At 51.6% G+C, this 15018-nt stretch overlaps 6 protein-coding genes across 6 annotated transcripts; 5 read left to right on the plus strand and 1 right to left on the minus strand.

Annotated features, from left to right (window-relative positions):
• Positions 1–100: 100 nt before the first annotated feature.
• Positions 101–1145, plus strand: PMZ80_004746 (uncharacterized protein; the record flags this gene model as incomplete). The annotated part of the gene is made up of 2 exons (XM_064873169.1): positions 101–326; positions 391–1145. The coding sequence occupies 2 exons, from the start codon at positions 101–103 to the stop codon at positions 1143–1145; spliced, it is 981 nt and encodes a 326-aa protein (XP_064731827.1).
• An 819-nt stretch (positions 1146–1964) lies between these two features.
• On the minus strand, positions 1965–2972 carry PMZ80_004747 (uncharacterized protein; the record flags this gene model as incomplete). Its single annotated transcript, XM_064873170.1, has 1 exon — positions 1965–2972. The coding sequence occupies one exon, from the start codon at positions 2970–2972 to the stop codon at positions 1965–1967; it is 1008 nt and encodes a 335-aa protein (XP_064731828.1).
• A 1243-nt stretch (positions 2973–4215) lies between these two features.
• Positions 4216–5235, plus strand: PMZ80_004748 (uncharacterized protein; the record flags this gene model as incomplete). The annotated part of the gene is made up of 1 exon (XM_064873171.1): positions 4216–5235. The coding sequence occupies one exon, from the start codon at positions 4216–4218 to the stop codon at positions 5233–5235; it is 1020 nt and encodes a 339-aa protein (XP_064731829.1).
• Positions 5236–5895: 660 nt separating this feature from the next.
• PMZ80_004749 (uncharacterized protein) lies at positions 5896–7168 on the plus strand (the record flags this gene model as incomplete). The annotated part of the gene is made up of 2 exons (XM_064873172.1): positions 5896–6013; positions 6063–7168. 2 exons carry the CDS (start codon positions 5896–5898, stop codon positions 7166–7168), a joined length of 1224 nt encoding a protein of 407 aa, XP_064731830.1.
• Positions 7169–8849: 1681 nt separating this feature from the next.
• PMZ80_004750 (uncharacterized protein) lies at positions 8850–9644 on the plus strand (the record flags this gene model as incomplete). The annotated part of the gene is made up of 1 exon (XM_064873173.1): positions 8850–9644. The coding sequence occupies one exon, from the start codon at positions 8850–8852 to the stop codon at positions 9642–9644; it is 795 nt and encodes a 264-aa protein (XP_064731831.1).
• A 947-nt stretch (positions 9645–10591) lies between these two features.
• Positions 10592–14215, plus strand: IRE1 (bifunctional endoribonuclease/protein kinase ire1; the record flags this gene model as incomplete). The annotated part of the gene is made up of 1 exon (XM_064873174.1): positions 10592–14215. The coding sequence occupies one exon, from the start codon at positions 10592–10594 to the stop codon at positions 14213–14215; it is 3624 nt and encodes a 1207-aa protein (XP_064731832.1).
• Positions 14216–15018: the final 803 nt, after the last annotated feature.

A 15018-nucleotide genomic window follows, 5' to 3' on the forward strand; every position in this document is an offset into this window, starting at 1 on the left:
CAAGTTGTCGATCTTCCTTGCACAACAAAAGGACACTGACGATGGCTTTGTGTTAGATACAAAATGTATAGTACTTCAGCATCACAGGTCATTTGCAGCCATGCAAGCTGTGACATCCGGAAAAGGCTTGACTGTGCTGCTCAGCACAAGTTGTATCATTGAAGATCGGCTCGGCGCATCTCCATCCGACCCATACAACAGCTTCCCCACAGCTGTTTATATTCACTCCATACAAGCTTACACTGACAATATAGCTCCAGCTGTCGCAAAGGAGCATCCAAATATGGCATTCTCGGGCCGACTCGCGATCATAGCAGGCGGACTAGGTAAGAACATTCATCTACGTCTTCGCTGACCAATCCAACCCAACACTGACACCTCCGTCACCAGGCGGTCTCGGCAGCACAATAGCCGCAACCCTCCACTCAAAAGGCGCAACCCTAGCCCTCCTCTACGCCCCCTTCGAGTCATCCCGCGTCTCCTCAGTCCTAACCTCAACCTTCGACAGCCCCTCACCCGACCACATCACCACAGTCGAATGCGACATCACAGACGAAACCTCCGTTACCACAGCCTTCAACACCATCGCCTCCTACGCCAAGGAAACAAACACATTCCCCTCCATCCTAATTAATGCGGCCGGCTACGTCTCCGTGCAACCTCTCTCCGAGACCTCAGCGGATGAGGCAAGGAAGAACATCCTTCCTAACCTTTTGGGCCCGATGTTTTGTAGTCAGGCGTTTCATAAACTCTACACTACCACTTCACCCACGTCTGGCACAGAAAAGCCGCCTGGTAGGATCCTCTCCATCTCCTCCCAAGCCGCGCATGTAGCACTAGACGGGCACGCAGCTTACTGCGCGTCTAAGGCTGGTCTCAACGCCTTGACACGGTCAATGGCGCTCGAGTGGGGACCCTTGGGCATAACAGCTAACACAGTGAGTCCGACGGTTGTCCTGACTGAACTTGGTAAAAAGGCATGGGCCGATCCGGAGAAGAGGGAGAAGATGGAGAGTATGATTCCGACGGGGCGGTTTGCGGTGCCGGGGGAGGTGGCGGGGGCGGTTGAGTATTTGGTTGGGGATGGGAGTGGAATGGTTAATGGGGCGGATTTGAGGATTGATGGGGGTTTTACGATTAGGTAGGAGAGGGCTTGAGAGGAATGTTTTGCTTCGGTCCATTATAGGGAATTCTTGTTTCGAGTGTCATGCACTACTGATTCAGAGCTGAGTCCAATCTTACTATCCGACAATTGACCAACACCAGTACCTAGATGAGGCTGCCCGTGCAGCACGACGGACTTCCTTTCCTCAACTCCGAAGTCTGCTTACAGTGCTCCAAAAGGGTGCGCAGTGGACTCCTCAACAGTGCCAACGATCTGCTTCGTGACGAAACGTATAATCTTGTCAGCAACACGGTGGACCCGAATATGATTCGATCCTTCAGGGTGGAAAGATCGTGGGACTTCTCTCACATGGCGCTGGACAAATTCCACGCTAATCTCATACAGTTTGGGCAGCAGTACGAGCGCTTGCCATATATGCTATTTACCACTATGAGCTATGATATCGAAGACCGCTTCGGTGTGTTAACACAGAGGTCGCGGCTATCAGACAGTGCAAAGCCATCGCTCGGGATGTGAAAGCTAGACCGCGACCTCATAAGACCAGTCAAGTTCCGCAGAAACATCGCCGCTGGCCAATCTACTTTGTTACTACTGATGGTCACGGACGTTGGGTAGTGCAAGACCTTGACGAGTGGCCGTTCAAGGCAACTCGATCTGAGCAAGGCTGTGTGTAGCATTATCGGCTGGAAGGCGCCTGAATCGCTCTACGTTTCTGAAGCACCTGTCCTGTTGGACAAGTCATCCTGCGGATAGATAGACAGAACCAAGTTAGGAAGTACGAGAGCAGTTGTCTGAGGGGCAACAGGAGGCTCTAAGGGCAATGGTATTTCGAATCTGATCAGTCTTGCTCATCTAATACGGCGTTGCCAAAACCAGAAGGTTGAAATCCCATGCCGACCAGACCTCCTTGAGTGAACATGTCTCCTTCATCCTCGGCTTGTGCTTGGTCTTGCGGCCCTCCTCCGACTTCGAGATCGACCATGAGATGTCTAATCTCGGCCAGTCTGGTTTGGAACCTCTCAATCATATCTTCTGTCGTCTCTCCTTCTCCTCGCTGAAATGCATTGTCTGGACTGTTGCCTCGACCTTCGATCCTGAGCATGAGATGTTGCTCATCCGGATGTTGGTGTTCTGCATTCATGGTTGGAGCGTCTGTAATGCTCGTCCGTAGCACCTGCCAATCTGCCGAGAGGGACTGTGCAGACGCAACAGTGTATGGATATGCTTTGGTCAATGCTTGGGCCGTCTCGACTGAGCTTGGGCTAGGACTGGGCAGGCGGTCGGACAGTTGCTGCTGCGAGCTTGGCCCTGCGCATGATGAAGGTTGGACGTCGAGTATCAAGTAATGTTCTCTCACGCCTGGCCTGGGTGGTGGTAGTCTAGGCTCTGGGTCGTCCACATCATGTACTTGTTCCTGCTCTTGCGACGGAGAATCATCTGAATTCTGCTCCAGGCTTCTACAAGCCGCTTCTGTAATTATGTCTGGCTCATCATCGGCAAAGATGTAATGAATAGTCGGGTGGTAGTGCTCGTTCGTCACAGTATCTTCAATCAACGTGAAGAACGGCTGAAAGGGCTGTTGTGGCTGCGGCGCAGTTTGGTAGGAGGCCGAGTCATCGTAGGTTACTGCTTCGTCATCATCATCCTCGTACTCAAGATTCTGGTTTGGAGGTGAGTGAGGGAGGAAGTGGTGCTGCGTGGCCAGGGAAGCGAAGTGTGTTGTTGGACCAGCAATTGGGTTGTTCGAGGGCAGGTTGCGGATACTGCCGGTGCCGCTTGTTTTTCGCAGTGACGACTTCGATGGTGAATTCGAGACCTGCTTGTCGTGTTGAGTGGGTAGGGACATTGTCCAGCAATTGTGGTACTACATGATTGCGCTGATAATGATGGGTGGAATAGATATGGACTATTGGGATGACAGGTAGCCGACCCAGTCATGCAGCACCTGCAGCCTTGCAGCTAACCACGTGCCGAGAGTGGATGCAAGGCTTGATGGAGGGCTGTCGAACCGTTTTTTGCCAGTTCAAAGTCGTGCTTAGGTCATTGTAAGATGATGTCCAAGGCGAATCGCTGGTTTCCGGATGCGATAGCATGGTTCTTTCGGGTTGCTGTGTAAGGCTGTATGGGTAGGGGTCCAGATATCGCTAAGAAGGTATAAAGTCCCTCACGTGCCTTGTACCTGCTGTGCCTCCTGCGGCGGCAATGCTTCACCATCCTCACCCTGCTTCCATTCAAATTCTGATCACAGTCAGCAATGCTGTCACGGAGGCGCTCAATTACTTACTTTGTCGACACATCGGACACAGCCCCTTCGATGAGTCTTGTTGGATCCAGGTCAACAGGCAATGCATATGGAACGAATGACCGCACTTTCCCATCACTGTATACCATCAGCATCGGCTTCCTACCCAGCAATAACAACTTACAGAGCGTGCAGTCATCCCCAGGAAACTTGCAAGTGGGACAAGTGCCATCAAATTGGACTCGACAGATGCCGCATACTTCGTCTTCTGGCATATCCCATCTCCACGTGGCTACCGCATGCCACTTCTTGATTTTGACCTTCATCTTGTTGCATGAGTCGTGTCGTAGAGTGCGAGTATAGATGTTGAATATCAGTCTGAACGGCAAGGTTCATCGCGAGTCTAGCAGCTGCATTCACGAGGCAAACGCGACCGCGATTTGCAGCACGTGATCGTTACCAGTACTTGCATCTGATCGCAGCTTCATCGAGTATCGGCATCATTTGGCTCGCAGGCTATTGAACTGCTCCCATCGATAGTGCAGACTGATATGATACTTTGGCTTTGCGAAATACATGTCGTTTCGTCTAAGAATAACAAAATCGCTTCTGAAGTTGCTGCAACATGATCGGCCACAATTGCTCATTTCCGTTATGTCATGTCGAGCCGAGCAGTGGTTTATCTCCACCTTGAATTGCGATAGCTCTATCTGCATGTGGTGAGTGTCGCGCCCTCACTTTCCTGCTTCCTGCTTCCTGTCGTGCGAGATCTTCCTGCCGCAATCTTAGAGGTGGCCACTGATCTAGCCTCGACAATGGAAAGCCCTTGACCATATCTACACGATCGATGGCTCTGAGAGGTCTCTTTACAAGAGGCTCTGGCAGACCAATATCCGTCCAGTCATTGCATAAGACGATGCAGCGCAGAGGCTACGCTCTCTCATCGTATGTGGTAACACCTAACGAACTCAATGACGCTTTGAAGAAGAATGCGCCAACAACTATTTCATCCGATCCGAGAGTGGTCCCAATATGTGCAGCTTGGTTCCTGCCAAACGATCCTCAAGGACGAAAAGGCATTGAGATCTTCAAGAAGAAAAGAATACCTTCAGCACGGTTCTTTGACATAGATGCCGTCAAGGACTATGAGTCCAAGTACCCTCACATGCTACCGACGTGCGAAGTGTTTGCTGAAGCAATGGCCAAGCTGGGCGTACGAAAGGAAGACGAGCTGGTGGTGTATGATACGGAAGAGCTGGGAATTTTCTCTGCACCACGAGTCGCATGGACCATGCGAGTGTATGGGCATCCACGAGTGCACGTATTGAATAATTTCAAGCTGTGGGTGCAAGAAGGATTGCCGGTCGAAGAGGGCCCACCAATGGTTCCTAATATCACGACGTATCCCATTCCAAGCTACAACACCGATATGGTGGTCAAATATGCAGAAATGAAGACTATCGGATATGACCACGGCAAGGAAGGCGCAGAAGAGATACAAATCCTAGATGCGAGATCAAAAGGCCGGTGGGAGGGCTCCGAACCTGAGCCACGACCGGGTCTAAAGTCAGGACATATACCAGGCTCAATAAACGTGCCTGTTTATGAATTGCTCGACCCGGAGACGAAGACTCTGCTGCCTCCAGAGGAGCTGAAGAAGATATTCGAATCGAAAGGTCTGGACCCGAAGAAGCCTATGATTACTTCTTGCGGTACAGGTGTTACAGCTGCCGTCATTGAGTTGGCGCTCAAAGAGTCGAAATTTGGCAGTGAAGATGACAGGAGGCTATACGATGGATCATGGACGGAATGGGCTTCACGAGTGAGCGATACCAGTGGCTTGATCAAGACGAAGACCGGAGTATAGCGGATATGGTGCAATGGCGAGTACATATACCCAAGAAATCCAGTTGAGAGCAGCCAATTAATGATGATATTGCCGTGGTCATGTAGACGACATCGCATCCAACATATTTTATTGCTGAAGCCCTACGCATGTAGTCCGTATCTAGGAGAGTGGGCGGAATCGGGCAGGAACGAGGAAGATCTGTTTGCGGGCAAAAATGCTTGTGCTTTCCTCCACTTCTCCACATTCGAAGCGCCGTCCTCGTTTTCCAGGCGAACACTGCTTGTCACCTTCTTGCGCAAACGTCGACTCACTTGATCTGCACATATTCCATGAAGTATTGAATGTCTTTCACAATCTCTTGTCACATGCTGTCGCCGTCTGCGTGCGACGTCTGAATGCCGGGCACAATGTCAACCTTGCATTTCACTGCTACGACAAACAGCCCAACCTCTTTCCGTGAGCATCCCTACGACCTGCTTGCTTCCTTCCACTGCTACTCTACCGTTCTACCAAACGACACGTTGAGGACGGATATCAGTGCCGGTGCACGAGTGATCAATGACTGACTTTGCACAGCTGTAGCACAGAGCTACTCGAAAACCTGAAAAGCGCATCCATGTTCCAGTAACCTTATCTCCCACTCATACAGATTCTCCACTCCCAGATCGCGACATGAACATGTCCAACCAGAATACCTTCCACTGCATTGTGGATGATACTGCCCTCACCACGAACCTCGACGAGATCGGACCATGGGTGCAAAGTGGCACCGTCAACTTGGTGGTGCCCCTCTACAGTAAGAGCGATATAGGCAGGCACAGCATGACAAAAATTGACATTCGCAGCTCTCGAGCGACTACACCTCTTGAAGAAGGATGCGTCACAACTCGGTCAGAATGCGCGCAAAGCCTTGAAGTTTCTTGACCAAACCGCCGATCTCTCCCATAGCCCCGTCACGATCCAGGGTCTAGAAGACCAGTACACGAAATGGGCCGATGTTGAGAGCCACTACACGAAATCCATTATTCGTACCGATGGAGCAGAACATGTGGTCGACACTGAAAATACTACTCTCTCGAAAGATACCGAAGAGCCAGCCCACATTGGGGTGTCTCCAGAGAAGCTGCTCAACGACTTGAGTCTTTCCTCCGAGGACTTGAAGACTTCGCCGATGTCGACTCCGCCTCTTTCGCCTGTCACATCAGAGCCACAAAGCACAAAGACGAGTCCCGAAGTACCGTGTGCTACCATGAGAATGCACGAGGCAACGCCAGTGCCTCCTACTCTCAAGTCACTTATCAACTACGTCGTTTGGTATACATACAAGGGCCAGGATGATGTCAAGGACAACGTTCCTATCTTCTTGACCAATTCAGCGGATGCTGCCCAGATCGCCAAGGACTTCGGTGTTGTTCCCAAAACAATCCACCAGTTACGAGCGAGTATTTCTACCGAGCTCGAGCAACCAGAAAAGAGCAACTTCATGCAGCACAAGAAGAAGAACTCGAGCCGTGCGCTGAGCTTTAAGGATGACTCCGAACCACGAACTCTTTTCCGTTATGATGAAGGGTCTAGTGAGGACGAAGAGCTTGTCTTCAAGCCACGCACCAAGGACGTCCCAAGACCAGGCTCTTCAGGACGTGGCGGACCGAACAATGGTATCAGGGGCCGTGGTGCAGTTCATTCGCCGTCCAACTCGATCAATACTACCAACACTCCGAAACCTCGGGTACCTGTTGAAGAAATCGATCCGGATTCTTTTGATCGAGGTACATTCGCACGTGGGAGTACACCACTTGCCAACGTTGGCAATCAATATGGTCCATCAGCTAGCAACAACATGAACCGTGGCGGACAGCGAAGCTTCAGCTCATCCATGCCACGTGGCGGCCCTGGCTATCGAGGCAATACGTTCCGTGGTCGAGGTAGAGGTAGACTATTCGTGCCATAATCTCATGGTGGAACGGCAACGGTTGTCAAAGACAAGCCACTGCCAGAAATTTCCATCAACACAGATCAAGGCCAACCTGCAGCTGAGCTTATCCTGCACAGCCCACTTCTCGAAATCAGTGTCGCTACTGGATACCTCCTGAAATCCAGGTACAAAGCAAAGAATCTTGTCCAGCAGCAGTGGCGGATCAGCCAGCAGCGAGTCAGGATGTACGTACCGTCAAAAGTCTTCGAAAGCGGCACGACCATCGGCTCCGAGTGTCAAGTACAGCTTCATACCGGGTAGACATGCTGTGTGCCACCGCTACGCGACGCGGCAAGCAAGCAAGCAATGGCGAAGTAGGAGGATCAAATGGGCGTGTGAAGGCTCGAGCAACACAAAGCACAAGCAAGCTCGACGTGAGCAAACACGTCACTCAAGCCTCGAGGGAGGTCATCACCCACGTATGAAAGTGGGAAGGATATTATGTTCTTAGCTACAGTCTCTCATTAACATCCGTAGCATTAGTTGATTATGATCTTGCAGAAGAATGATACTACATTGACGTTCGACCTTCACTGGTGGACAGAGGTTGACATAATGGCGGCATGCTCAATACTGTACCAAGCCTTGTTGTCGGAAACTAACCTCTTTTCAGCTTAATGCTGTCTTTGTGATGCGAGATTTCATCAGTGGCGCAGATGAGGTAATCCAAGCGCGCTGGCTGCGATTTCCTCGTTTTCACCGTGCCCGACTTGGCCACTCCAGCATCATTAGACACCCTCTGAGGATTTTTTTCTTCTTCTGGAGCCTGTCCCAAGCCTGTATCGCCGTGAGTAGTTTAGCTATCGGGATATCGGCGTCTAGATGATGGGTTAATAGATAATCCGATGCCCTAAGCTACTCACGGCGATCACCTTTCCTCTTACGGGAGAAGCAGATGTCTGCATTCTGAAGCCAGAGACTTGCTTCTTGGCATCGCCGCATTAGGAGGACACGAGTCAGCTTCTTCTCAGCTTTTTCATCGCCGCATCTGGCGCAGACTTACATCCGTATACTGTCATAACCCTGTTTTTTACTTTAAATGTCGCCGCATACGGCGAGCTAACCACTCACGGGAGAAGCAGAATATGACCAGAAGGTGTCTATTTCTCCTTAAAGCCGATACCGCCCAATTGGAACTGCCGACGAGAGATCAAGCAGGAACGAAGTCTTATCTCACGGCTAGCCGGGTGCCGACTGCAGTGGCTTGTGCTCCAGATTCTCTGTCATCAGCAGCAAATGCGACACCAGAGAAAGATGTAACCTAGTCACCGAGCGCATACCATCTGGCTAATCTTGATTAATAGCGGTGTCAGATTCCGGCATGATCGAAGCGAGAGTGAATATAAGAACCGTTTCTTCCCCAATGTACCTGACCTGATTCCCCATACCCAATTTTCTTACTTTGGACTGTGCTCGCGTGCCTTGAACTCAGTATTCGCCGCTTCCGAGCAAAAGCACAATCCGGCAAGACTCCTCTCGAACACCGAATTGCAAGTCTAGGGGTTCGGCTGCTCCATCGACCTCTTTGCCACGACCCCGATTCAGAAGCAGATCAATAAACACAAATTCTAACGAATTGTTCTGAACCCCTTTGCTCTCGGTCGATTTACCATCCAGTGTTCTACCTCTTGTAGCGTGCCTACCAGACGAAGCCGCAATGACCTCACTTATTTTCTGGGGACCATATCTCGCCCACAAAGGTGTAATATCCCACCGCCGGGAAAAGCAAAGAATCAAGAACTATGAACGCTGGGAGGGTCTCCGAGACGACTACGACGAACAACGCAAAATCGCACGAGAATCAAGATCACTAGATATCCAACGCACCGGACCATGGGACCCAAATCAGCCAGATGCATACCCTCAACCTCAATTCCAAAACGAAGACCGAGCCTACGTTAGTCTGCGAGACCAGCAAGAAGCAAACGATGCACGAACAGGCTGGAGACCGCAAGAAGCGTGGGAGTCACCGCGGACACAACTGCAGGCGCAGATGACTGGTCAGACGCAGCAGTCTTACCCACAGGGACAGCGGCATGTCAGCATGACACCCACCATGACTGGGCAGATGAGTGGTTTGCCGCTAAAAGCTCAAAAGACTGGTGCCACGTGGGATGAAGGGTTACCGGCTCCCCTGCAGGTGTCGAGAAGGAGTTTTGATGACTATGATCAGTCGCAGATGTATCCACGTTCGTCCGACTCTCGTTCTGCATCGAGACAGCCGAGCCGGAGTCCAAACCCTATGAGCAATAGCGCGTCGAGAACACATACGCCGAGCGGATTGCGTGAGAGCACGCCAGCACCGATGCCGAATCTGCAAAGGCAGTACAGCCCTCCTGAACCGCAAGTCTCGAGGGTGCAAGAGCTCCCGAAGAATGAGTTTGGATTTGTTGAACCGGCTTACCAGGCGCCTGGTGGCAGAATGGCGGAATTGATTGAGAGGGGATATTGAGAGCACAAGATGATATGCAGTCGTTGTATTTCTGAGCGTTTTGAGCATTGAGGCGCATGGCATGTTGGTTTGCAGGCACAGTTAGGGCTGCGGGGTGCCTATACGTTCGCAAGCTGTTGTACACTCGAGGAGTTGCAATTTTCACGAATTCACAAATTTATTCATAACCACGATTGCAGCTTACAAGCTACTTGTACATGTACCATCGAACCACATTAATTTAAACTGTAGTCATAACATACACTGGGTACATATTGTCCCTGTTACCGGAACACACCTGTCTACCTAGGTAGTAATGAATACCCTCCCCCGATCTCAGTTTGTTCGTTTCTCCTCGCAGCTTTCGAAGCAACAGTAAGTGCCGTTATGGCGTTCATGGCAAGCCGCAGTCTGTTGAGCGTACGTGGAACGCCATCAATGCAATGGCACTGGTTGGAATGCTGCGTGTCAGATCAGCAGGAAGTGCCCCTGAAACACCCCTCGACGGGTGACGCAAAGCTCGTAATGCTGCAGAACGGTTCCGCAAGCTCTATTGACACTGTCACCACAGCCATAGAACCGTGATTCACTGACTAGAACCTGCCTAGATGCACTCTCTCTCGCAATGTTGTTGCTATTACACTGTCCTTACGTGAATGGTGCATAGATCAAAATCTTGATGTGTCGCTGGTCGCCGTTCATGCTGCAAGGGATGTTAAACTTAGTGGTGTGAGATCCCAGAATTCAGATTGTGGTGTGGTGATGGGCACGGCAAGGGCGGGCTGGACCTGCTTTCCCACGAATCTGTAACACGCTAAAAACGTACTTCGCACTTCTTGGTCAGCCCAAAGGCAGACAACCATTCCGTACTGACTTTCTTATGCAGTTTCACGACATAGGTAGCTATCTTATGGTTCCTCGAGCGATGCGATATATATTACTGGCGCCCTCCAGAATTGACGAAAATCATGGTCACACCTTCGCGGCGTCCACGCGGCGGAGGCATGGCCTCGCCCAATAAATGGCTCTCATGGACATTACTCGCACTCTACGCGGGCGTCCTCCCGGTAGCGGCGTCGTCCTCTACGTCTGGGTCGGCCTCGAATGTTCATATCATTGCTAGTGGCAGCGATCCTCCACTACCGGCACCCTCCCGGATCGAGAAGCAGACCACAGCAGGCCGCAGTCCTGCTGAGATCCCTCTGCTCAACCACGAGATTCCTACAGCCAAATTTCGAAACACAAATGAGGAGGTCGACGAACGATATCACGCATTGGCTCCAGCTAGCTACAAGCCTGCTGTTAGAGCACCAGTCACACAACAGTCTACAGAGTCACAAGCACTCTCGCTGCCGGATGGAGCGCGAAGTCTGTTAGATTGGGAAGCAGATGATATTGTCCTTCTCTCCACCATCGATGGCGCCTTACACGCTAGAGATCGAAGAACAGGTCGAAAAAGATGGACATTGAGAATGCCTGAGCCCATGATCCAGGCTGAGCACTACCGCCAAAACCGCTCGGATTCCGACGAACTACAGGTGCAAGACGATTACATCTTTATTGTCGAACCAAGTAGCGATGGCCAGCTCTATGCTCAGTTTTCTGACCCTAGGATCGGGTTATACCGTCTGCCAGCCACGGTCAGAAAGATGGCAACAGAAGTGCCATTCTCTATGCATCTGAATGGCCAATACCTGGCAACGACAAGCCAACAGGAATCGAAAGCCTACACTATCGATGCTACGACAGGGGACATTCTGCATGAATTTCCAAGGTCAAAATCCTCTATCAAATCTGATCCTCAACCCCGATGCCGTCCCAGATCAGGCTTGAACTTTGAGGATCCCGCTTGTCGTCCTGGGAGAACCCTGCGTCTTGGTCGGAACACTTATATCTTCACTATTTCCAACGAAGAGACTGGTCAAGATCTGTGCACGATTCGTTTCTCGGAGTGGGTTACTAACAAGATGGACCATGACCTCCAGAACCAGCACACTACATCCTTTGACGGGTACGACCTACGCGTCTTCCACAACGGCTGGGCAGTCGCCCTTGACACTACAGCTGAACCGGACAAGCAGCACATACACCACTTTCCGCTCGACAGCCCCGTCGCGAGAATCTTTGATATAGCCAGAAACAGCGACGACGATGAGAGCGACCCCGTCATCCTCTCAAGATCCGCTGATTTCATTCCCTCGGAGGACGTTCAGCTCCTGAGGCAAGATCCCAACATAAACCAACGTGTTTTTATCAACAGGACACAACAGGGTCAGTGGTTCGCCATGTCCGAACAGTCGTACCCAGGTGTCACATCCACAGCAAAGCTCGCAAACGTGCAACAGCAGTATTTCACTGAACCGCTCGACTTGCATGGTGATATGAAGGATATCGTTGGTGTACATTTGTTGTCGGATAAGCAGCCTATGGCGCAGCAGCGATTGACAATTGGGCCATCAGCAGCTTCGAACTCAAACTCTGGTTTGATCTCCGAACCGCCAAAAGCTCTGAACATAACCGGTGAGAATGACCAGGAGGGTGCCGCTGCTAGATGGAGCCGTTTCTCGGATACCTTCCTCGGGGCAGTGCTCATGTTAGTTGCGTGTGTACTTATGTTATCTGGGAAAGATTTTTACAAGTTGAAACAACTGCGATCAACATTCTCTCTGCCTGAGCCCCAGGCCACGTCGCTGGCCCTGAAAGCGCCTGATGTGATCTTGACTTCGAAACCACCTTCGGACCATGGCACCCCCCCGGATTTGGCCGTGGCGACGGATCTAGCTGCGGACGCTGAGACAGATGCCGCGGTCGACAAGATCATAACCCCGAGTCATAGCCGTGTCCAGAGCACTGTGTCTCTCCAGAATTCGCCGGGCAGAGAGGACGACGTTGGTTCAGAGGCAGAAGCAGAATCGGAAGACGAAAACGGACCACAAGAGAAGAAGCGGAAGAAGACGAAACGTGGTGGGCGAGGAGGACGCCGGAACAAAAAGAAGGGTGACGCGACCACCTTCGAGCCAAAACCTGTCGTCTCACAAGAGAAGCACTTGAAGGATGGAATGGTTCAGGTTGGACGTCTAGCCTACGATAGCAAGCTCGATAACTGTCTTGGTCAAGGAAGTAGCGGTACCGCAGTATTTCCTGGAACATTCGATGGCCGCCTCGTTGCCGTCAAAAGGCTAGTGAAGACCGCGAACAGCCTAGCCGAGAAGGAGATCCGGCATCTCGTATCTTCCGATGAACACCCGAATGTCATCCGATATCACGGGAAAGAGGAGTCGCCCAGCTTCTTCTACATCGCCCTCGACAAGTTCGACACATCTCTTGACCAGTTCGTCGAGTTCTACGATAAGTTTCCTACTCTGGTGTCCCCCGCAAGAGGTTATGATGTGAAAGATGCTCTCTGTCAGATCACACGAGGTGTGCAGCATCTGCATTCTCTCAAGCTTGTTCACCGGGATATCAAGCCGCAGAATATCCTCGTCCGGCCAATCAAATCGAACAGAGCCTTGCCGGACGGCCAGTTGACGCCTTTATTGTTCGTTATCTCCGACTTCGGCCTCTGTAAGCCATTGGAGGACGGCCCGGACTCGGTGTTCGCGGCAACACGGACCGCTGCCGGAACAACTGGATGGAAGGCCCCTGAGTTACTGGTGTCCTCCCGAGATGCAATAGCTGCGCCTCCTGCAATAACCTCGGGATCAGCTCAATCGACAGTTTCCCAATCACATTCGCAGTCACATTCGAGAGCCACGGCGTCCTCCAGCACCACGAGCGACGGGCCGTCCGGGACAGTTATCGACCCGCCCACGGGCCGACGGGCAACCAAGGCCATAGACATCTTCAGTCTCGGCTGTGTTTTCTTCTACGTCCTTACACGCGGTGCTCACCCCTTTGATCGTGGTGGATCGCCACTTGCTAGAGACCTCAATATCAAAGACGACAAGTACGACACATCTCTTCTTCGCGACTCCTTCGTCGGCTACGACTACGACGCCGATGACCTGATTATGCAGATGATAATGCACAATCCGAAAGCTCGCCCCGACACCTCCGGCATCCTCTCCCACCCCTATTTCTGGAAAGTCGAGCATAAACTCGATTTCTTATGTGCGGTATCGGACAATTACGAGGAGCGAAAGCAGAAAATCGTCAATATCCATGACGAGAACGCGCCGAGATCGGACTTCGAGACCAATATTCTCACGGAATTGGCGGCCCTCCAGCAAAAAGCTCCTCATGTGATCGGCCTAAATAAGCAGGGCGTCCTCCAGGATTGGCTCAATGCGTTACCGAAATCCTTCCTTAGTGAGATGGGGAAGCAACGCAAGTATACCGGTACCAAGATGATCGATTTGCTCCGAGTCATTCGGAACAAGAAAAATCACTTCCATGACTTGCCGACCGAAGTGAAGGAAATGATGATACGGCGTACCCCGGAGTGGTCCAAAACACCTCAAATCGAGGGCTATTATGCCTTTTGGAGGGACAGATTTCCGAGTATATTGGTTAATTGCCATCAACTGCTCCAGGAGCGAGGACTGGTGCAAGAATTTGGACTTGAGAGGTATTACGAGGGTGGTCTTGCTTGAGGTTTAGATGCTGGTTTTGAGGTCTCGGGAGGGTGCCGGTGGTGCAAATTGGGCATTTTTGAAATGATAGGATAGCTCAAGAATCACCCTTTTCCGTTGACTAAAATCGATACTTTCAGAAGCTGTCATGTGTGCACTTTTAGCATCCCGGGAGGGCACCAGTAGCTCCGAATGACCCCTAACTTCTATCATTGAGGTAACCTCATAGATGAATCTCCCCCGACACTCTCCCCGAGCAGCATGACTCCACCCATCCCTCAAACACCACCAGATTCCGCACACACCCAACACCATCATCCCCTCCTACCCTACGGATCCATCTCAATCCCATCCCCCACCGGCACACTACACCTCGGCGGCTCCTCAATCACATCCGGAAACGGCTTATGATCCCCATCACAACTTCGATACCACAGCATCAGACAACACGCCGATTTTGTCCAATAACCCGTGTGCTTCCACGTCTCGAATGCGTTGTAGGAGGCCAGGTCGTCGAGGGTGCGGAGGTAGGCGTGGCAGTGCGTTGTGAAGCGGCAGCAGGAGCCGCGGGGGGAGCGGGCGGTGAGGTTCAAGGTATCGGACGGATTTGAGGTATCAATCTCTGGCGGTGATAGGCCCAAGGTCTTGTCGGCGAAAGTGGCGAGGTCCTGAGGCGGTAGGGTTAGCTGTTGTCACAGTTGCAAGTGCGGAGGAAGGACATTATCACAGCACATACCTCCCGTAGCGCCAAGCACTGCCGATACGCCCTCTCATCAACCCCAGCCAACGACGCACACTCTGTGATCCTGTTCAGATCGAAATGT

This window comes from Knufia obscura, assembly GCF_036327395.1.
Source record: "Knufia obscura strain CCFEE 5817 isolate CBS 148926 chromosome Unknown scaffold_4, whole genome shotgun sequence".
Classification (NCBI taxonomy): Eukaryota; Fungi; Ascomycota; class Eurotiomycetes; order Chaetothyriales; family Trichomeriaceae; genus Knufia; species Knufia obscura.